Below are 24,685 nucleotides of genomic sequence, written 5' to 3'. Positions count from 1 at the left end.
TGAATGCACTCTTTCTTTTATTTTCATTTTATTTAGCTTTAACGAACATATGGGATTGGTCAGAATTTCTGACCTTGACATCAAAGTCATAAGGATTTATTAAAGCAAAAGAAAATAAATAAATAAGTAAATACATACATACATACATACATGCATACACAAACGACTTTTCCCAGTGTACTCTTGTGCAGTTGACTGTAGAATTAGCTTTATTTAATCTGAAATATTTCCAAACTAAAATAGTAGTAAATTTCGCTGCTTTCTTTACAACCTGCCTCTCTGTTTTTCCCCCGACTCGTCGACATCCTGCAGTGTCGATTTCTGAATGTATTAATCAACTCGTCTATGCAACCCATTACCTGCTACATGCTTCTCGAATGTGTTTTTCTTTCTGTGTTTTTTTTTTCTTTTCCTACAAATATAGAATGGGCTGTGACCTTTACAGGTTGTCATTATGTCGGTGTATTTATATGCAGGGAACAGCAGTGGCATGTTGCGGCGTCCCACAATCGTAAATGGTACATTGTTAGCCTGTGGTAATCGGGTTGAAACATGGCCAGTTCATTAGCAATTCTCAACTGGAATAGCATTGAGCAGAAATCAGTGAACAGCTGGACTCTCGAACTGTAACAGATACTTTCTAGATTTAACTTTTGCTTTTTTTTTTTAAACACGTACTGTTTTTGGGGTTCTGTTGTTTAAAAATAATAATACTAATACTAATAATAATAATACTTACCATTATATGTAATACCAATAATTATGCTAATTTGTAGAATAATGATCATTCACATTGTATTATAGTGCTTATTTCAATAATCTGTAAAAATCAAAGCAAGCACATGTAGATATCACTAGCCATTATATATGGATGGATTTTCACGAGTTGATAAATCAATATCTTAAAAAAGCGAAAATAAAAAGCAAACACACTATCATTATAATCACTGCAAGAGAGAAAATGAGAGAATTAAGAATGAAAAGCCTAAGCTCTGTATTTGGTGCTCAAGCAGAAAGATTTGGCTACAGTTCCTGTTCTTTCCCTCTGTAAATCTGTCTGCGCTCAGCTGAGATAAACCCACAGCTTATTCTCTCAGATCCCTTTCAGGATCGGCTCAAGGCTCTTAGATGCGAATTCTGTCCCGGAAAATTCTTCCTCTGGTGTCACTGAAACACTCGGGGATTGAGAAGAGCCTGTGTGGGATTATGGGTAATGAAACATGAGATGCGGTCAGTGTGAGTTGCAGTGTGATGGCAGACCGAAGTGGTTGGAAGCAGTGATTAGTGTCCACATATGGTCACCGTGCTGGACAGAGTCAGAGGGAGCCAGAGAGACAAGCAGTGAGAGAGAATTGTGGGTACTTTTGCCACCCTGGTCTCGCAGTGATTCGATAGATTCTGGTTAGGACTACTGAACGGAGCTACTGTCATGATCTGTCTATAAACCTCAGCCTCATAAACTTACCCTGCTGTCGGAAATAGCCCCACTTCAGTTTTATCATCAGCCCCAGAGCAGTGATAACACAAGCAGCTCCTGTCTCGTGCCTTTCACAAGCCCCTGTTCTATTATAATTTTAGCTATGATTGATAATAACAGGGAGTGTATTAACGTCTCAGTGAGACACCCTAAAGTAATTGTCCTTAAATGACTCACTGAATCATTCTCCATTGTCTCAAGTGTGCATGTGGGGAGTTTGAAGTCGCATCACAGGGTATAGATAAGGCTGCTTTGAGGACCATCCAGGATCAACAATAACATTTTATTATCTCCAATTGACAAAAGATAATGCAAAGGGCAAAGTAGACTCACAGGCCAAGACTCTGAATGCAGTAAAATTGTCATTTAATGTGAGATACATACGAATCGAAGGTTAATTTCATACAAATGAAGTAGTAATAAAAGGTAGGAACTCTAGCCCCGCCCCTAAATTTAACCTTCATAGCTTTTCATATGCTTTGAGTCGTGTGAATTATTATGGATTTCTTTTAATTACTTTCCCTCATTTTCAAGAAAAATCAATCAATCAATAATTGAATATGTTTCAGTGTTTGGCATCCAATAAATTTGCTGTTAACAAATGGCTTGAAGTGGATTTTTTATTTTATGACTTATTTCTTTATTTTATTTTGGTGAAAAAAAGCACCACTAGCAAGAAAATCCCCAATATTACATCTCCATCTGGGGTTATATCTTTCAGCCTGCTTCACTGACGCGTCTATAAACATCATCAGCAGTGATTGAGACATACACTCACAGGTGAAATGAATGTGAACGAGGTGGATTACTTACCCATATTTCTTTCTTTCTTTCTTTCTTGTTTGGAGGAGATACTAGAAATAAATGATCTAAGTGCATATTGTCCAATTTACTAATTACACAATGGGACAGAAGTGGAGGTTTCGTGTGGTTTGAGCAAAAGAGCTGGCTAATGGCATGCACAGCTTTTCTGTTTACATGCATGCTATTCGTGGTGCGTGCTAAACATGGCATGATTACTGACTTAAAACCCTTGGCTGATGGTAAATTAGGACCTCTTTCACCAAGGAACTTGGGAAAATATTAGCTAAAGGACATTGAAACATTGAAAATGCTTTAGAGAGCATACAATCAGGTACTCTTAGTACCTTAGCACATTACCGGATAGCTTCATTAACTTTTCCGTATGCAAAAATATTGGCTAAATCTGAGTACCTATAAAACAAACATCATAAATACTCGTTTAGCATTTCCCAACAGTTTAATCTATTTGACATCCTACACTGGTCATTCCCTAGCAGAAATACCGACAGTGTTTACTTGAAGAAGTGACATTTGCGACTTTATTTAATTTGTGAGTCACTAGGTATTGGCATGACCTTTCCTATCATCACTGCAGGTCCGGCAAACGAGTAAGATCCACGCGTGATTTTATCTGCGTTCAATAAACTAGCGCGCATCGTTGATGAAACTATTTTGTGCAGTGTGCTATGTATTGAATTTCCTAATAGAAGAATGTGTTGCTTGATTGATCAATTGCACTGGGTGTATTTATAGAAAAAAAAAAAAAAAGTGATTGAATTAGATAATGCCGTCCGTGTTTGTGCCAGTACTGATAAACACTTTAATGTTGTTTTTTTTTTTGGAATTAAGTTCTGTTTCTTGTCTCATATCTGTGGATGAGTGCAACTTTCTTAGTTTTTATTCTCTTGTTGGAAAGCATGAAAATCAAACTTGAAAAAAAGAGCAAAAAGTGTAACACCCTTTGACAAGCCTCGGTTTCTGAGAACATGCTTGTTTATAACCTCAGAGCATGTGTGCGTGTGTGTGTGTGTGTGTATGTGTGTGTGTGTGTGTGGCCACACTTCCTGGCAGAGGGCGAGAGAAATGGCTTTGCCATTATCTTTAGATTAGAAGTGGGACCAGTGTGCTCTCCTACCATGTCAAGGTGAATAAGCTTTCCAGGCTTCTCACTCTCACTCTTTCACTTTCCTTCTTTTCCTCTCAAACTTTTTTCTTCTCAAATGGAGCACAGGGCAGACTCAGCTGGTTCCCAGAGGATTGTGTGGTGGAGTATTGGCTATCTTGCCCTCTAGTCAAGTCATGATCTTAGGGTTGTCTGTCACTGTCTTGCCACAGAAGGAATACCTTTTTTCCGCGCTAGCATCCACAGCAGCCGAGGTACTTACATCACCCCTGACAAATGCACACTGAGAGAAGCGCCCTGATGATGGGATAATGTCCGTCCGAGTGGTGTGTTTGCATGAAAGGGAGAGGTAGAAGAGAGTGATTTCCTTGATTAAACCAGTCACAGCTAACTGTGAAATCAAATCAGCCACCTTTTTTTTTCTCCATATGTGATCCTAGGCACTCTTCTCAGAATAAAAATGAAAAAAGATCCTCATTAGAAAATGTGAAATTTACCATAATGCAGAAACACTGTCATATTTCAAGAATTGTATTATATACAGTACTTCAGGTACTATTCACATTTCAGCAAGTATGTGAGTTAGGCATGAGGTAGGCTATGTGCCTAGGAACGTTATGGGGATATGGCATCTGAAATCCATTGTTGAATTACAGTTCATTTGTATAATAGGCTCGAGTGAGGAGGAGTATAAAGTCCATAGCTACTGTCTGACGATTTGATGTAATCAGTATGAAATGTGTGTTTTGGGCTGTAAAGATACTCAAAAATACTATGGAATGTATTTTTCTCAAAATAGACATTAATCAGATCATCATTGCTTATCTCGAGGACCAGAAAAGTGTTTGGTCAGCTTATCTTTCAAACCATGGTTACATTTTCTTTACAGAAGGGGAAATCACATTAACAGAAACATTGGCATTATTTTGTTAATTAGACTAATCAAAATAGCAAGTTAAAAGCGTGATAAAAAAAAAAAGTCTACATGCCGATTTAGTATCTTGTGTGTTCATTAAATTGCGCACACAATTAACTGTTTGTGCATGATTATATCAAAATACAAAACACAAAATAATATCATGTGCTGCATCAAGTGCTATTTTATAAGCTGCAGAATAATAGGTGTAGAAATTGGGTGTGTTAAGTCAAACCAAATTTGCAGTGATTAATGTTATCATTGCAACGTGTGCTATCTTCTTATTCATTTATCATTGCATTAGTCTTTTTCAATTTTTATATTGTCTCGTGCTTTTATGTAACATCATATTACATTTGACAGAAAATAAAATTAAAAAAAGATCTGGATCTACACTTGGCATTTTCTATCCCCTGATTTTTTCAGTCTTAAAGGCAAGTGTTTGTGTTTAAAGTTGTGGTGGTCTAGAGGCTAGTGGAAAAAAAAAAGTGTAGACGTAGGTAATTTTAGTAATCTGAACACCTTTCACGTCTGAAAATATCATGTGTGTATCTTGACTATGAATATGACAAACTTTCTCTGTGTAAATGTTGATGCAATTTTTGAAGTTACGTCGTTGCTCTACCTGTTGATCAGATTGCTAAACAAAAACTGCTGGCTTTATTTTGTGTCTTTACTTAATCCAGAGTTTCTTTTGAGGTCTCTGTAATGACTGCGACACTGGATCCTGTGGGATTTCAGCAAAAGAATATCTCTTATCCCTTAATGAGGTGATTAATGTCTCTACCACCTGCTGTGTATCGAAAGCTCTTCTTTGTCTCATCCAAGCACATACTCATGCAAGCACACGCATATCCTTTTGTACCACCCCTTATGATTATTTTTTTATAAACCCGAGGCTTATAATCTTCTCATTAATTAAACATAATAATAATAATAATGATAAAAAAAATCAGATTTATGATTCATTGCCTCAATCCATCTTGTCTGGGATGATAACCAAAACAAAAAAAAAAAAGGAGCCCAAACCACAGACAATGAGTAGGGGAATAAAGCAGTGGAAATAAAGCCATTGGTGCCATGCTGACATCTCCGTGCCTGGTGCAGTGTGTGGAGATTCACTGAGGAGACGGAGCTTTCATCCTGTTTAGTCTGGAAGCAGATTAAGCAGTGGTGCTCAAAAATAGAGACATGACTCTGAATAATTACCTAGTGTACCACTTGAACTGAGTGCTCAAGGCTGCATCTTGGATTTCCAAGTCGGCTTGTCCACTGTATCTACTACCTACAAAAAAAGAGTCGTACTTTAAACAGCATGGATAATCAACAGAAGAAGAGTGGCAGCTGGTGTGTGTCAGTACAGATAGAAACATGTACAATATACCAGAATATTTGGCTTCGGAAAACCGGGAAGGTTCTTGAGGATTCTGAGACCAGCTAGTTCCAGCCAGAACCTCCGTAGTTGATGTTTAAATAGGTCCAGGAGGGTCCACCATGTATAATAGGAAATATATCTTATTTATACCAAGTTGCTTTTGAATTCTCAGTTCTGATTGGTCAGAACTTTCTATCACAGCAGCTCTGCCAGTAGTGCAGCTAAATAACAGGTTTATATTTATATTAATGCTCTCATTCTAATACATTATCATTTCCATAGCAGTAACTTACACAGGAACTTGTATGATGAATATGCCACATAATTTAAGCCAAACAATAAACAGATTTTTTTAAAAAAATGTGGCTTCCACATGGTGCAACAGAAAAGTGTTCACACTGTTGTCGGGAGATTGCGAGTTCGATGGTACCACAGCTATCCATGGCCCTCCTGGAGCCTCCAAAACTGGCCATGCTCTTTAGAGTGGGAGGGGCATACGCTCTCTCCTGTCAATCACAGTGACACTAGCCACTCTGTGGCATGAGTGAGCGTGCACTCACTGTTTTCACCCAGAAAGACAACAGTAAAACGTCCGGAAAAAGTCTCAGTGATGGAGAAGCCATTGATTATTTTCCTATAACAGCACCTTTTATGTGTTTTATTCCTTATTTACAGTATATCTTAAATGCATTTAAAATCATATTTCTGTTTTCATTCAAAGGTAGCTTCAAACTGCCATCCATTTATGTATTTATTTATTTAGCTCCACCCAGTCCTCTAAAACATGTGATTCTAGATACATTCATTTAGACTTGCTAAGTGTTAATTCTTAACTAAGGTTGAGCATCAAAAAGCAGAAAGAAGGAAGAAGATGCAGTTTATTTTGGATAAACATAGGACATAATCGTATGTATAAAAGCAGTCAATGCCAAATGAGTAAATATTAAATATAAATGCAGATCAAAAGGGTCAAAACCTAATGGACAAACAATCAGTAGTCTGTACTGTATTGGTAAACAATACAGAAGTATCAGAAATCAGAGAAATCAGAAAACACAGGCTATACATATAATCTCAGAACTGCAATTGTAAAGAGGGCAAGACTTCGCGATTCGATGGTAAATAATGGGAGTATCAATATTGGATTATTATGCTTCTAGAGTTAATAGCTGGTAATTTGGAAATTTCATAAAATTTCATGAAGTCTTCAAAGAAAAGTTCTGACTGCTAGCCCCGCCCCTTACCCTAACCTTAAGTATTGCATAGTTAACCTGTGTGATTTGTCTGTTGGATGTTCAAGGTTGGCATCTCTCACACATGAGGATTTTATTGCAGTGTTTGAATTGTCAGCTGTGCTAATATTAAGACCTCCCTCCCTCACCACCACCACCACCACCACCAACACCACCTCTCCTCCCCTCCCCATGAGCCTCAATCCCACAGTTCCTGCGTAATAACAGCACTAAAGCCTCGAGGGTGCAATAACTGTTTATTACCAGTAACCGAACTTTATAGTACCTCCCTCCCTCTAATGCATGCTAACACTTATTGAAAACTCAGAGGCCAACAGCTGACCTGTACACGGTTCCTTTCATTTCTCAATTTCTTCATGTTTCCTCCATGTCCCCCACCCCCCACCCCCCACCCCATGTATGTCACAATGAAAAAAGGGCTCGGTATTATTTGAACAAGGTCTTATTTGTTTCCAAAGAGATGGCTACCTTGAAGATGAGAGTTGTGTTATTATTAGTATTCTTTCTTTTTTTTTTAATAAAAACCAGGAAGAAGGAACAATGACCTGACATGGTGAGGGGCAATATGAGTTTTGGAGCTTGGAGCTGTCTTCATCAAAGGTTGTGAAAAGAAAAAATATACAGAGGCTTGGATATATAAGAGGTTGTGAGAGTCTCAGAGAGAGAGAGAGATTGCTTGAGTGTTGTTGAGTCTTGTTGTATAGTGTTTACTTCTGGGTTGAGACTGTGCAAATTCAGTGGTCTTTTAAGATTTTTACTTGTCACACTGTACGGGATCCCAATAAAATCTTGGCTGCATCGTGTAACAGACTGTACGATAATGTGTGTTCTCTAGGTCAGATTGTACGATGAAGATCCTTGAACAATAGACATGAGATTAAAGAAAATTATTACGTTTTGTTTACATCAATGCAATACAGAAAACAGGCTCACATGAACACAAACGTTTTTCAAAGTGAGTTGGCGTGAAGAATGAAGAATTTTTTTCTGTTACCATGATTTGTTTACGTTTTGTATATGGCTAACCATATTTGTAGCTATCTCGAGAGTTTTGCATCGTGATACCGCCAATCTCAACTCCAAAGACCCAAAGAATTCTTTGACGGCATGACAACAAAATTAAGCCGAAAATCACATCAGCCAAAGGTTAAAATAGGTTAAGTGTGAAATCCTTGCTTTTTATGTGTTAGTAATATGCAGCTAAAGATAGCTTGGAGTACAGAGAAACTGAGATATTGACATGTGACAGAAACAAACAGCAGCAATTGTTCAAAGTGCTAAAAAAGATAGCTGATTATATGCTTGGAAGACACTTGATGATAGAAAACCTGTCACTGCTTTAGGAGGGGATCGCTCAGTGCTGACGCCTTGCTGCCGCTCCCATCATCAAGTGTGTGTCATAACGCCAATGATGTAGATGGGTGGGGTCAAATCATACCATGGAGTCCTTCTTACTGAGTAGAGAATGGCTGCTTAGGGATTGCCGGGTAACGTGACTGGTATATTGGTGTATTTCTTGAATCGTGAATGTAAACACTCTTACGCAAGTCTGACTACATGGATTTGTAGCCAGTGTGAGCTTTCGGTGCCATTGTCTAATTTACAGTGAGCCTGATTTTGGCTCGCTCTCTCTCTCTCTCTCTCTCTCTCTCTCTCTCTCACTCCCCTCCTCTCTCTCAGACGCCGCAGGCTGTTGTGACAGCAGCTCGGTGGAGCGTGAGAGTGTGGGGTTTATTCTCCTGTGCTGTCGGAGCCTGCCGGGCAGCGCCAGCTGATGCTGCAGATGGCAGATGTCTTTGAGTGCTCAAAACTGCATGATGGGTGGAAGTAGCCGTGTTTAATTACTTGTCAGGTTTGATAGGATGAACCTGTAGGATGAACCCAGCTGTAAAATATTCAACCAGGGCGCGCTTGCCAACCATCCATATTCAACTGGGAGAGTCGCCAGTTTTTACTTTTCATCAACGTCTCCCACTGCTCACATATCAATTTTAGCTGGCTAGCCAACAGTCATTTGATCAGTAGAGGAAGAAAAACGCGTTATGCTCTATGTCACAATCAATAGCTGAAAGATGGTAGAGCGGTGGTCAAGTGGCTAGTGACTGGATGGCTTGTCACATTGTCAGCCTACACAACAGTCAGTGTTGGCAATTTGACTGTTCAGCTATATGCTTGGACTGGATTCTGCCTAGTTTGTAAGAAACTTTAGATAAAATATATGCGATGTATGTGTAGTGTATCCAACTTTCTTTCCAATCCGCACCTCTTCCAAGTTCCATAAATGACATCCTTTACCCTTTATTTGCATGACTACTCCCACTGATAACAGTTTCATTCAAGAGACTTTGAATCAATGATAATCTATAAGTGTGTAAGTCTTGGGGATATGCTGTTATGGAAAAATAAATAAAGACAGCATGATTGATTATTTTCCAAAAACAGCATGTCCCAAAGTCTTTTATTCCACTTATACTGCAGCAATTTGTCAATTACATTTATTATTTAGTATTTTTATCACTTACATTATAGCAGCTGTAAACATTCCTTCCTTCACCAGCCGGTCTTTTTTTTCTCTCTTGAACTTAATAAGACAAAAAATACAGCTTGTCATGTTAGAAACCATCCAGTCCTCCATCTTGAAGACATTCCTGTGATGCAAATAAATTACAGCGTAACCTCTGACTGTTACAAAGCGCTAACACTGGAGACTCCTTCCAAAAATGTTAAATAAACGTCTCCTTACTGGAAACCTCACCATGCCAACAAATATACACAAATACATTACTAAAAACTACAGAAAGGATAACATATTAGAACTAGTGTATTAATATGAATATGTGATTTGCAGCTGCACTACTGTCAGAGCTGCTGTGATAGAAAATTAATCAAGACCTTCTGACCAATCAGAATCAAGCATTCAACACCATTGTGGTATAGTATATCTCATTTTCTTACATGAAGTTCAGCAGAACTTTAGCAGTCCCTCTTTCGATTTTGATATCATTGAAGTATCACAATTTACAGGGAGTTAAGGTGCGCTCATGAGAAATGCTATTTCTATATGAACATTACCTATAATTTTAATCTTAAACCTCATATCTTTCCAAACGTCTTGAGTCGGCAAATTGTTACCAATTCACAAGTGTGTGACATTGTTTAGATTGTTGTTTGTGTGCACTCTTCTACACACTGAGTTCATTAGGTACGGGAAGAGTCTATCTAATTCTATCTAAACCGGCAACTTCGTGTAAAATACCCTAAATTGTCGTAAATTGCTTAAATTTGTTTCAGATTGTAATCTCTCTGTCTCCCTTTCTCTCTCTCTCTCTCTCTCTCTCTCTCTCTGCAGTGTGCACGGGCACAGAAAACAAACTGAGTACCCTATCGGATCTAGAGCAGCAGTACCGGACCCTGCGCAAGTACTATGAGAACTGCGAGGTGGTGATGGGCAACCTGGAGATCACCAGCATCGACCGTAGCCGGGACCTGTCATTTCTCAGGGTAGGAAATGAACCGCTGCTCATCCTGGTATCTGTAGACTCATAGTGCAAGGTTGAAATGCCAAATGCTGTGTCACGTTCCAGAGTCTGATATTTGAAAAGCCATTTTTAAAAGGTCTTCTGAGGTGCCTGTCACTAAGAATGACGAGGTAAAATTACTCACAGAGGCAGGGAGAAATATTCCACTGCTCCAAGACATATTGAGAGTAACACAATGCTACTATCTGTATCAGTATATACATTTGGAACTATAGGCATGACCTAAGAACATAACCTTATTCAACTCAGTTCCTCAAGCTCAGCTACATCACTCGAGTTGATAACTGGTCTCTAACAGACAACCTGGCAAGATTTCTGTTTAATGTGACTGAGTAAGCCAGCTAATGATCTTATAAATGGAAATAAATAAATCTTTCAAAACAACAAAATCAAAGAATTATTGATTATAGTTGGCAGCAATAGCTATCTAATAGTATTTTATCAGATTATAAGATTATATGTTTTTGCGTTTGTTACATTCCAGAAAAATTTGCTTGGCACTCTGCTAGAATGTACAACGAAGCTGGGCCGCAGTGTTGCTGCGAGTAAATATTGAGTCCTTTAAGCACCATGTCATTAAAACGTCTATATGAATTGGGAAGATTTTATTTAAAAATAATACTTTTTAACTGACTGATATTTTGACGAGCCCAGCAGAGATATGCTTCCCTGCGTGCTGTGTGGGCTCATGCAGTGACAGAAAAAAATATATATATATATTTTGTGAATTTTGGTCCATTTTATATACAAATATGGTAGAAGTTTGAATTTGGTTTTATTTTGGAGCTCAGTAAGGCAGTGTTTAGTTCAAGCTGCTGGAGCTAACCACTAACCACTAATGACAGACAAAAAAGAAGAAGGAAAAATAGTACACCTTCACCTTCTATTCATGTCTGTATTTGCATCTGTTTAGATCCCATTGTCTGTTCCTTCCAAATAATGTATTCGTATTCGGTTACATGCTTATTTAGAACGGAGGTGAACAGGAGGTGAACAGGATGATCCAAGGCAGGAACAAAAGAGAGAATCAAAGTGCAAATGGGGTAATGTGGCATTTGACCTTGTCAGTCTCCTGATTGCCTCCTTCCTTCTCTCTCATGTCAGCTCATGTCAGAGTGAGGGGAAATCACACCGAGCAGTAATGGGGCACTGGAGAAAGGTCAGCATGCTTTTCTTCCAGAAATGCTGACGTGAAGCAATAAAAAAAGGGAAAACGTCTCGGTGTGTGGTGTACGTATAGACATGGCTGGCAACCCCTGCTGACCTGCCTTTCACCCCCAGTCCCTGGTTGACTGATTCAGACTCCGTCCACACTGACTAACTTCGATTGATTAGAGAGGATAGGGGATACAGTGAAGCCCTGCCGGGCAGTAATTGTAGCTGAGTTGCTAACAGTCTCGATCTTGGCTCGAGTCTGGTTACTCCCGCAGTGCTGCACACAAAGCTGAGGTCAGTAGATGGGAACTGAGGGTCGGACTGGTACTTTATAAACTGTAGCACTCACAGTTTCCAAAACAGAGCCCTGGTTCCCAACGCCGACACACCGAATGTGTTCGCTAATCAACAGAACTGCGCTGACTGGAATCAAGCACGTAGCACCAAGCAGACTGTATAAATCCTAACAAGCGAGTGGGATTTTGTTGGTTGTCATGGAAATTATAAGCATTGGTGGATTTTCATGCAAATTGCATCATGCAAAATTGTTCCGATATTTTCAATGGAACATGATCTTGCACATGCAAAGTCAAAACATTTCACATAATTTCTTCTTTCACTAGATACTGAACATTTGCTATGTAATAATAATAATAATAATAATGAACATTCCTTATAGAGCACGTTTCAGACATGTGGTAGCTCAAAGTGCTGTACAATCAAGTAGTAAAAATTGAAATTATTAATAATCAAATATTACTATTAATTAGAAAAAAATATTTGAGTAATGAAATAAAATAGAAAAATACAAGTATAATTAATAAACCAGAGGAAGTATTTTCAATTAAATGTCAGTTTAATGAGTTCCACAGTTTTGAAGCGAGTCCTGTCTACTTTGTCAGCGGAGATTTCTAAAAGGCTGACATTCACAGAGCTCAGGTCAGAGCTAAAATAAGATTTTAAAAAAAGATTTCAGAAACAAATTATAAAAAGCAGTGTAATAGAACGCGCAGGATAGAACAGAAGTGGAAAAGTAAGCGCAAATATAAGCATCAGGACAGAAGTACACAAATGTAGATAAATGAAACACAAATGTAGATGAATGAAAATTATAATGAAAATTTTATATATATATATATATATATATATATATATATATATATATATATATATATACATATATACATAAAACTCCATGCTGACCCCTGGAGCGATGGTGGAAGGTGGCCTGGTCATCACATTTTCTTTTAGATCATGCACTATGGGAAGAAGGCAAGCTGGCGGAGGCAGTGTGATGCTCTGGGCAATGTTCTGCTGGGAAACCTTGAGTCCTGGCATTCATGTGAATGTTACTTTGACACGTACCACCTACCTAAACATTGTTGCAGACCAAGTACACCCCTTCATGGCAACGGTATTCTCTAATGGCAGTGGCCTCTTTCAGCAGGATAATGCGTCCTGCCACACTACAAAAATTGTTCAGGAATGGTTTGAGAAACATGACAAAGAGTTCAAAGTATTGACGTGGCAAATTCCTCAGATCTCAATCCGATCGAGCATCTGTGAAATGTGCTGGACAGACAAGTCCGAACCATGGAGGCCCCACCTCGCAACTTACAGGACTTAAAGGATCTGCTGCTAACGTCTTGGTGCCAGATACCACAGTAGAGCTTCAGAGGTCTTGTGGAGTTGTGATGATGGGTCGTTGGGTCAGAGCTGTAGATTGGCACAAGGGGGACCAACATAATATTAGGCAGGTGGTTTTAATGTTATGGCTGATCAGTGTAAGTGTTTGAATAAAATAAATAAAAGTAAAAGAAATAATAATAAAGTAAGTCAGAGGAGTTTAGAATAATGGAATACGATTAAAAGGATTCTATGAATACCAAGCAGAGGATGTACCTGCAATTAAATGTTGATTATTTGAAGCACAGTAACCAAAGGCAGCCTTTCCAATTTTGTCAGGATTTTACAGAGGGGATTTCTAGAAGGCTGACATTTGCAGATCTCAGGTCAGGTCACGTGTTGAGGCATAGATAAAACGACATTCAGTGAGCTGCACAGGTGCTACGCCATTAAAAGCTTTAAAAACAAGCAAATGAATTTTAACATCTATCCTGAAAGGAATGTGTTATGCAAGTCCCTGTTATGTGAGTAGATATAACCTTGTTAAGTAACAGAAAGCAAAAGGAAGCTCTGCATTGCTACATGCACTGGAAAAAAGTTTATTTAATTCAAATGCATACATTGTTTCCACGTGAATGAATTGAGTTGCTTTAACACAGTTTGTTTTCATACAGCCAGCATGATTTGATCATGTATTTTCAGTTATTTAGTATATTCAGTATTTTCAACTGCAGCAACTTACTTTAATACTATACTCATTTCTGAAAAAAAGCTCATTGAATTGACATTAACTCAAATGCGTACATCGGTTCCACGTGATTGAATTGAGTCACATGTACACGATTTGTTTTCGTACATCCAACACGATTCAAACTGTCACCCGAATTGAGGTTTGAACCCAGGTTGTTGGTATTCTTCAGTGTTACTGCTATGTTACTGCCGTGCTGTTCTATCACACGTTTTAATTATGTTAATTTAATATCATAGTTATCTTTCCTGTCAGAGCCAACATCTTCACAAAATTTAGCAGTGTAATTGGTTTACATTAATACCATGTTAAATTATCACGCTCACTCTACATTATTCAATCTAGTAATTAGAAACTTGGTTAAATTAAGTATAAGCAGTGAAATCATGTTTTGATGAGAAATTAGTATTTTTATGTACATAATATTTTCTCTTAAATCTGACCAACGACATATTCCTTTTTTTTTCAGTGTTGCATGAGGACATGGTGATATGGGGGCATGCCAGCTACGCTTGTATTCACCGTATTTGGTTTAATTTAATAAATACACAAAAGAGCTGCATATTTATTGTGATGGCTACGTTCAGTAATCAGTGTTATATATGATATCATATATTTAAGGAACTCGCACATAAGATCTGATTACACACAAAGGTACCAATTGTGGTTATTGGAGTCCTCACGCAAACTCCTCCCATTTCATTCTAATGATATTTTAATTAATCACTCATATTAGAAATGTTGTTAGCAAGGTGAGCTGTACGCAAGAAAATGCAGAAAGTGCAGACTTGCTTTGGTGAAAGCATCCATTTCGACTCCAGTTCGCAAAACAGATCTGAATAAACATATTGCATTTTGAAATTTGTACCACAGAGTTATCTTGTCAATATGTAACCAAGAGAACTGTTAAAAAAAAAATAAATAAATAAAAATCTGGTGTTTATGCAAACAGACCATTGCAACTTCTGACCCAGAATGCCAGAATGTGTTACATATGTCTTATCTTTCCTCACTCCAGGCTCTTCTCTAATTGTCTGCCTAATGATGATGAGACGATAATGGAAATATTTACAGTTTCCGCCTGCAGATGATGGCAACTAATTAACCACACATCAGCTCATTAACTACTGCAGAAGCAGAGCAGGCTTGAGTCTCGGCAGCACGGCTAATGCGCATTACGCTAGAATGGAAGACTGAGTACGGCTGTGGAGCTGTGGGTCACTTGAAGTGGGCTGTGGATCACGCTCGCACACATGGAAAAAAATATACTCCGAAAAAGAGATAGAGTGACCAGCATGATCTTAGATTGAAGGAAAAGAAAAAGGAAAAAAAATCCTGCCTATCCCAGCCTACTGGGCCTGAGCAAAAATACCCAGAACGAGAAATATAGAGATGCTGTGAGGGCTGAATTACAGATCTTAATCATATGGATGGTTTAATTCATCAGCCCCAGAGGCAGTCAGGAAGATGGACTCCATTTAACACCAGAGCTGCTCTGGCTTTTTGGGAGGCAGCCATCAATCTCGGGCTATCTTTAAAAATAAAGCGGCAGTTTCCATCACCCGGGAGACAGCCGGAGAACAGGTGGAGAGATCTCGCCTTCTAGCCTCGCCTTCTCCTTCTTTTCCTCCTCAAGGTGAAGTTTTCCCTAAACAGCACCAGAGCCTCAGGGAAGTGTTTTATTAATGTCTTTTAAAAATACTAATAATCTTACCAAAAATACACACAGCACTCTGGCCTCTTTCCCTGCTGTTTGGCTTCCCGTGTTCTCAATTAGCGTGTTCAATTAACCTGCTATAACCGGCAGCCTCAAGACAAAACAAAAGACCTCGACGGTCCGCCAGCCGTTGGTGCAAAACGTGACTCATGGCAGACCCTGCAAAATTGTTGGCTTTGTGATCTTACAAGGAAAGGCTAAGAGAGGGTGGAACAGAGGCGCTTGGAAACACAAGGGCGCCGTTTGCCCTGCATGTTGCTGTTAAGATGTGATTAGCCTCAGTTTATCAACTCCAACGCATCTCGAACTGCAATCCCATTGGTCAATTATCTCCGCAGGGTGCCAATGGAAACAGTGCGCTTTCGTTTTAGCTTTCATAGCATGTGGTAAGCGGATATTTTCATCAGTATTGTTTTGTCCAGAGAGAAAGAGAACTAAATGCAATCCTCCTTTTTTTTTTTTTTTTTTTGCTCAGCAGGTGTATATTGGGCTTTTTACACAATACAATGAAATACTCAGTAAGGTCTTATTGGTGTGCTGTTAAAAAAAAAAAAAAAACAAAGGTAAAGAAAAGCAATCGGACTTCGTGGAACATGTGAAATGCACTACACAGTCCACACAGTATTGCTTTTCATTTGTTACGTGTTGAGAACGTGTTGCACTGAAAAGCAAAACTGGCACTGCTAACCCTAACTGTTAAGAAATTAACACTGACTTTGTATGAGAAGTGAATGTAATTCCACGTTGCATTGAATTTCGCTTTCATCACTGCGTTGCACACGTACCACTCTGAAAGGCAGTCGCTGTCGATTCACAGCTCTAAGCCATACTTAGAAGAGAAGAGCCTGAAAGAGTCTTTTTTTTTTTTGTCAGGAGGCATTGCTTTTCATACAAATGGCTATTTTTAGTCATAGTAATATATTTGTAATCATATTTTCGTAGTAATTCTGAAAAGCTTGATGATTAAAGGTTCGATGCTCAAAAATTTCCTCCAGCATCAATAAAGTTTATCCTGTCTTATGCAGTAAGAATGAAGGAGCTAATAAGAAAGAAACTATAAACGGCGTTCCTTTATCTCTATATCCTGCCATGGTTTTGGAGGGTGAGAAGAAACTGGAGAACCCACTCAGACATGTGGAGAACATGTGAAATTCCACACAGGCACTAACCCGAGCTCAGAAGAGGCAACGCTACCCGCTACACCACTGTGCCATCATTAGCATTAGCACTTTTGTAAAAGAGAGAAAAAAAAAAGTTGGTTGGAAATTGAGAATACAGCATTAATTATGATCAGTGAACATCTACAAGACAGAAGGATCACAGTAGGATGTCCAATGTTATTGCATCTTTGATCAAAAAGATCACTTTTTGGGGAAACACAAACCATAAGAGAGTCGAGCAAGTCTCTTCATGACAGCTCCGTCACATCCTATTACCTTTAACAGCATGAAGTGAGCAATTGAGTAGGATAATATGCAGAAATCTAATCTATTGTGACATTGCTCTTTTTTTGGAATACTGCAAAGTGAAAAAAGGAACTTATAAAAAAAAACCTTTACAAATGAGTAAGGAAAAAAAAGCTTATACTTTCACATAGTGCATGTTTGTATTTTCACATTTTATCCATCCATCCATCCATCCATCCATACTCTGAAGCCTATCCCGGGAGAATCAGGGTGCAAGGCGGGGAACACCCTGGACGGGGTACCAACCCATCGCAGGGCACAATCGCACACAAACCCATTCACTCACTACGGACAATGTAGACAGCTTACAATGCATGTCTTTTGACTGGGGGAGGAAACCCCCTAAGCACGTGGAGAACACGCAAACTCCACGCACACCGGGTGGAGGCGGGACTCCAACCCACAACCCAAACGTGCTAACCACTAAGCCATTGTGCCCCCGTTTCACATTTTATTTTTACGTTTTATTTTTGAGCTGTGATTTCCTCGCATGAATAATTCTTTTCCGCATGCGATCACCTAGTTTGACTGGTAGGGAAAAACTCACGATCCTTTTTTGAAATGTATGCGATTTTTTTTTTTTGACATTCGTAATATTTTTTACATTTATTAATGAATGACTCATATTTTTTATCCATTTATAGTCATATTTAATGCTGTGGAAAGTCCATGAAACAATGTAATGCCTGTTCTTGCTTGTGTATTAGCAGTCGTTCCCTCACCAGCCTCTCTCTCTCTCTCTCTTTTTCTCTCTTGACATTAATAAGAAAAAAAAGAACACCTTGTCAAGTTACAGAGAAGTCACAAAGCATAAACTTTGTTCTGAAGATGCTGGAAAACGTATTTACAGCTTTACCTAACTAACTGTTGAAAGTGCTAAATGTTAAATAAACTTCTCTCTATAGAAAACGTCACCATATCAACAATTATTACACACTTCATAATCCATTTATGAGGAGCCATAAAAGTTCCTATGTAAGTTGTTACTACAGATCTAATAATGTATTAGAATGTATACTAGATGAATGATTTTAAATGTATCAACACCTTCTGACCAATCAGATTTGAGAATTCAATAGCACTGTGGTATTAGTTATAAATATTATAGGAAAATTCCTTTAGGACGCCTAGTATCTATCTGAACTTTCTCCAAAGTAATGTTTGATGAAAGTCATTTCAATGAGCATATCTCATCTAAATATTTAAAGCTAATTATTTAAAGATAAAGCTGAAATTTGCCCTTCAGCACAACGTATATGACAAAATGGTTCTGACTCAGTGACTCAAAAAAGAAAAAAATAATAACAATGATGGAGCAGGTCACATATTATCATATATAGAGTAACTCTGGAGCCGAAATCTCGCTTCGCTGTGTCTGTTTCTGTTTTGTCTCTTTGTATCCATCTCTTCTTTTCTTTCCATCACCTTCTTTGCCTATCTTTGTACTCCACCGCATATACTCTCTATCTCCCTCCGGTTGTATTGTTTTTCCAGCAAGAGTCTAGCTCTAAGAATAGGCTAGCATGAGTGATCTGAAGTGATCTCTTAGCCTTGCAGTGTTGTCATGCCTTTGCTAAAAAACACTCTGTCCTTCAGCTGTCATTATGTTTCACATGCGCGGAAAAAAAAAAGAACAAAAGAAAAGTACAGCTTAGACAAGTGTTTCTTTTGTCACATTTAAATTCGGTGGCATTTAATACTAGCTGTAAAAGGGCAAGTGCAATTGTTTTGTAACTGGCTGTAAGTGTAGTCATGCTCTTTTCCTTGGAACAGTTTGTCATAATGCTCAGTATGATCTGTAAGTATTATTATTTTTTCGCTCTCCTAGGTCGTGCTGAAGGCTACTCATTCCTGCCTTCCTCCCTTTATTTGTTTTCCTGTTTTTAAATATTGATGCGTGGTGCTGAGTGGAGGGATTTTTGGCTGCTTTGTGAACATTTGGCGCTGGACCATTCGAACATAAAAATGAGCTCAACTCTGTAAGAAGCTTATTGTAGCACGTAGTTATGTTAAGGAAGTGCAACAAGGGGGACTATTAAGCCCTCTTTTTTTTTTTTTTTCCCCAAACCTCTTGGCAGGCGTCCAATAGAAACCCAATTAAAATTAATCACGCATTGGGCTCTTCCTCTTTTCCTGGCAAATATCTAATTGAATTCATAATGGATAAATATTATCATTCAAACCAGGTCACGAATCTTGGTACAGAATGAAAATTGAGTAAATATTTACTAAGAGGAGAGAGAGGCATTATATATAAATGAATATCCACTCATAGCTTGTTTACAGTAGGGATGCATTCATACCATTTTTTAAATAAGAACATCGTGGAACATTATATTTAGCGCTGTTTATGCTGTCACGTCTTGTTAGCCATCAACTCCTAGTGCTGAGTTTTATGTTTTAAGATGTTATAGCGTTTAGCATGAGCTGTACCTTGATTCACAAGCAAAGTGGAGACACTGGTGAGTGTGCATGTCTCAGTGCTCAGTGCTCACTGAGGTGAAGTGCTCGTACAAGAGACTTTGTGTGTGCACAATTCATGGCACTGTCTGCTCTGATACTGCTCACGTCAGCCATCCTTGTGCTCGCTACTAAAGATACTGTTTAAAAGCTGTAAGATGTTTTATCAGATTTCGGATAAGAATGCTGAGATGCTGTAGTTCCTCCTCATGATATTTTCACAAAGAACACTTTATTGATCAATGCTAAGTAGACTGTAATCATGAAATACATCCAGATCACTGTCATCTGCTCAATAGCACAGTGACATACATTAGACTTACATCATATAGTATCACATGAGATCAGATTTTGGTATCAGAGCATGTTTTATGAGTAAATGAGCATGGTACTGGACTAATACCTGGTACTCAGTACTGGGTAAATGTAGCTCAGTGGTTGAGGCTCTGGGTTACTGACCCGAACTTTATAACAAGATGGGCTATGTAAAGAAAAGAGTTTCACTCTACTCAAAGTATAAGTGACAAATAAAGGCTTTCTTCTTCTCTCAGTATCTATCAAGTATCAGTGCATACCTAGATTATACTATGGAGGTCGTGGACATACTTGCTTCTGATTGGCCGGCAGGTGCTTGTTATTTTCTTGCATAGAGAATCACTCTAATGTAGATTCGGTCAAATAATTACAGTTCTAAATCACTTTTCCTGACACTACACGCCATTATAAATACATTAATGAGGTTTAACTTGGCGTTACTATTGAACATTTCTCATGGAAACGATGACATTCTGGATGATGAACACCTTGGAACTTCTTTATCTTCTGAAAAGCAAATGAGTCTAAATCCTGCAGTGATAAATTGACTCTCATTTTGAGTTGCTCTGATCGCGAGCCATGGCAAGACTTCCAAAAGCACGCTAAACCATCCAAGTTCAATTTTATATTAGCCACATTGCTCAGTTCTGCATTTCTGCTCCCTCAGAGAGATACGCACATCGGATGACCTTTTATTATGAAAATGCTTTCGGTTCTTACACTAATAACTCTAATAGAATTTTTCATTCATCCATTTTTTTCATGTTCACTAAAAAAAAATAATTATAATTACTAGAAAGCCATGACGGATTAGACTGTTTTACTGCCAGATATTTCAGATCCACTCTTGTATTTTTCCTGTAGCTAAACAGAAAGTAAATTCTCAGTATTTATCTTTTAACTAGGAAGTGGTAGTGTACTGGATAAGGTTCTGAGATAGTGAACAGTCCTCCTGAACTGTAATTCCACCACACTTGTAAGTCAATTTGAATAAAAAAGTATCTGCCAAATGTCTAAATGTAAATGTGCATTAACTATTGAGTCAAAGTTAAATATGTATGATGGACCAGAAGAAAAGTATATAACATCACCTGAAATTAAATCCGTTTTCATTATAAACCCATTCATGCTAATGATTCATATATTAATGCAAATGTATGGGAAGTGAAAGGGGGATGTGGTTAGCGCACAATGTCGCCTTTGGGTTGTGAAGGTGACCTGGCAGTGGCCCTAAAATGACCCCAGTGGGGCAGAGGGATCAGTGAAGGGCTAATATGTCTGCAGAGAGCCATTTTCAGTAGGATTCCTGCTGAGAGAGACAAAGAAAAAGAGAGATAATGATGGAGTGAGCCTCAAGGAGAAACAGGAATCATGGAGCAAGCCATTAACCTTCTGCATACCCATTAAGATACTCACATGACCTATAAATTCATAGAGCCATCTATGTCTTGTCCGCTGACTCTAAAATACCAGTTTTGTATAGCTTAACATCACATTGTGTACCGTTTTCACTGCTGTTTTATTTCGTGGTGAGTGGGTGAAAGACCCAGGACAGCGCCCTCTATTTGTGTCGTGTAGGAGCCATTTTCCTCTGCGCCCTTCAATATTAATGAAGACTGATGAAGTGCTCAGGAGCGCATGTCTCTCAGCTCTGCCGAGATTGGATTGACAATCGCAATTAGCTAACACTCAAGTTCACTTCCATCACTTTAATTTGACACGAGAAAGAACATAAATAGTCGAGAGATAGAAAAAGAGAATGGCAGAGATGGACCGTGGGAGAGAATGCAAGAAAATCAGGAAAATACTTGCTTAATTTTCTTAATGAACTTTCTGGAAATAAATTCTAAAGCACTGACTGTGCGGAATAATAACATGATCAGCATTTTTGAAAAAAAAAAAACAAGATCATTCCATTTTTTTAATTCTATCAAGCACGTATAGTTAGAAGTCTAATGGCGGTTGTTGAATTTTGTCATAACCATTTATCTAAAGATATCTCTAAATCTGCTGAATTCTGGATTCTGATTGGTCAGAAGGTGTTGATTAATTTTCTATAACAACAGCTCTGACAAAAGTTCCAGCAAAAGCTGTAACTCATGTTTTCTGACATGGGAAATTCTTTTTTCTTTGTTTCTCAGTAACATAACAAGCTACACTTTTTTGTCTTATTAACTTCTATGGAGTCAAAAAAGAAAGCCTGGTGAAGGAACGTCTGTTTATAGCTGCTGTAACGTAAATGATAACAGGAACGAACTTTTTTCACTGATGTTTTACAATCTTAAAGGTAACTATAATTGGATAAAAATGACATGTCATTCTTTCATAAATAAAAAAATGTAATCATTTGGAAAATTAATGTGGTATAAGAGGAATAAAAGACTTTAGGACATCATGTTATTGGATAATATTCGACTTTGTGGTGGTAACCCTAACTTCACTTCGCACTGTTGATTATTTTCCTATAAGAGCACGCCCCCGAATGTTTTATACCTCACATAATTAGTACTTTCAGACATTGGGCAACTTTTCAGTCAGACGAAATTGAGGTTATGCATTACTCTCCTACCTGTCTGGGTCCCATGCTGTATGAATACCAGAAAGCCTTCAGGAAAGCAAAGTAACTCGAATTACTTTCGTACTGTGTTGCGCCAGTGTTTTGTCGACTTGCTTTTACCTCCAGAAAAACAGCTATAGTAAGACATTACATCATGTCTTTTTAGTTATTTGTTAGAATTTGATGGTTGTTTTTGTTTTTTAATTTGCATTATATATCTGAATATTTTAAATATTTATTGACAGAGTTCAACAGCTGCCCTTAGACTTCCATTATAATTGCATTTTGAGTAAACAGATTTTTCCCTTTCTTTTCTCAATGTAGGGAAACTTGTTGAAATTCATACCTGTGGTAGCTGGACATAAGCTACAGAGGCGGTGTTATTGGATACACATACACACACAAACTAGCAGGGAAGGAGTTGAGATGCACTTAAAATGCACGCTCCCTTTTTTTCCCCTTTTGTGCACCACAGATTCATGGGCAATTTCTGAGAATGTCAGCGCAGCATTTTTGGGGTGGCTTGTCCCCCATCTTCCTGAAAAGATTAATGTCATCTGGTTCTTTCATGGCAACTCCCCTTTAAGAGTCAGTGGGTGGGAGAGAAAGGAAAGGGATGAGTGTGTGTGTGTGTGTGTGTGTGTGTGTGTATATATGTTGTGTGGGATGGGGGTACCTGTGTGTGTGTGTTTTGGAGGTTATAATGGACAATCAATGTCACTATAGATAACTAGACCTGTTCCACAGCAGCGTGTAAATACATTGGTCCCTGGTGATGTTATTTTTCCTGTGAGGGAGACACTGTGTGTGTGTGTGTATGTGTGTGTGTGTGTGTGTGTGTGTGTGTGTGTTTGTGTGCTTTTCTCACTACTCGCCCAAGAGATGTTTAAAGCCCTTTTTCGGTTGACTGACAGATACATTTTCTTGCTCTTCCCACCCACGTCTTCAGCAGGACCATCTTTCCTCCTGTCACTCTCCCTCATTTAGCACACTAGAGCCAGGGAATGAAAAAGAACCCACAGTTCCCCCAATCCCCCAACCCCAACCACCGTCCATCATCTTCACACAGCCTGACTGTGCATTTCTGTCCTCCGTCCATTAGAGGGCATTTTCTCTACTCACCCGCATCCTAATCTTCTAGGGGTGGCAATGTAGTGATCAAGTTAGGATCATGATCGCATTCCAATAAAGTTTCAATCACCTGCATGTCAACTAGCCTTTACTATTTCCCCTTAAAGGGGTCCCAGTCACCATTCTTAATGGCTGTGGTAACGCTTTATTAGTTCAAGTCATTTTCTAAGATGATCCCTTCAAAGCTAGAAAGACCAGGCTAATAAAACTGCTCTCTGAAGCCTGAAGGATCAAATCAACATAACTTCTTCAGCTATCTAAGGCCCCAGGACACTGAGTCAACATTCTTCAGCCCTTGGCGGTCCAAGAGATCAAGCCAACATAACTTCCTCAGCTCTTTGATGCTCTAGACATTAAATCAAGATAACTTTTTAGCACTTTTAGGCCAATGTGACTTCTTCAGCTGTTGGAGGTCCATGGGATCAAGTAAACATAACTACTGCAGCCCTTTGTAGCAATGAGTCATGAAGTCAATACATCCAGTTGACAGAGGTCAGTGGAATCAAGTCAACACAACTTCTTTGGCCCAGAAAGTCTCAAGAGATCGGGTCACCATGAAGGCCCATTGGATCAAGTCAACATACCTTCTTTAGTCCAGCAATTCCTAAGGGATCAAGCCAACATAACTCTCAGTCCTTGAAAACCCCGGGGATTGGGTTAACATAACTTCTTTAGCACTTGCAAGCCCAAGAAATCAAATCAACATAACCCCAACTCAGTCCTCAAAGATCCAAGAGCTGGAATCAACAGAATTTCAGCTTTTTGAGATCTGAGCAATTGAGTCAACAGAACTTATTAAGCCCTTAGAGATCAGTGCAATCAAGTAAATATAACTTCTTGAACCTAGGAAAAGCCTGAGGGATCAAGTCAACATAACTTCTTCAGCTCATGGAGGCCCTTAGGATTGAGTCAACAGAACTTCAGCCCTTGGAGACCAGAGAGATTAAGTCAGCACAACTTCTTCAGTCCTTGGAGGCCCAAAGAATCAAGTCAACATAGCATCTTCAGTCCAGGAGGGCCTGA

The 24,685-nt window shown here is 38.7% G+C and overlaps 1 protein-coding gene across 1 annotated transcript in view; it reads left to right on the top strand.

Annotated features, from left to right (window-relative positions):
* Positions 1–24,685, top strand: part of LOC113525375 (receptor tyrosine-protein kinase erbB-4) — a 366,993-nt gene that overhangs the window by 160,840 nt on the left and 181,468 nt on the right. The window contains 1 exon segment of the mRNA XM_026911874.3: positions 10,298–10,449. Within this exon segment, the coding sequence (XP_026767675.2) occupies positions 10,298–10,449 (152 nt within the window).

This window comes from Pangasianodon hypophthalmus, chromosome 5 (assembly GCF_027358585.1).
Source record: "Pangasianodon hypophthalmus isolate fPanHyp1 chromosome 5, fPanHyp1.pri, whole genome shotgun sequence".
Taxonomy (NCBI): Eukaryota; Metazoa; Chordata; class Actinopteri; order Siluriformes; family Pangasiidae; genus Pangasianodon; species Pangasianodon hypophthalmus.
This window is presented reverse-complemented; position numbering and strand designations above follow the sequence as displayed.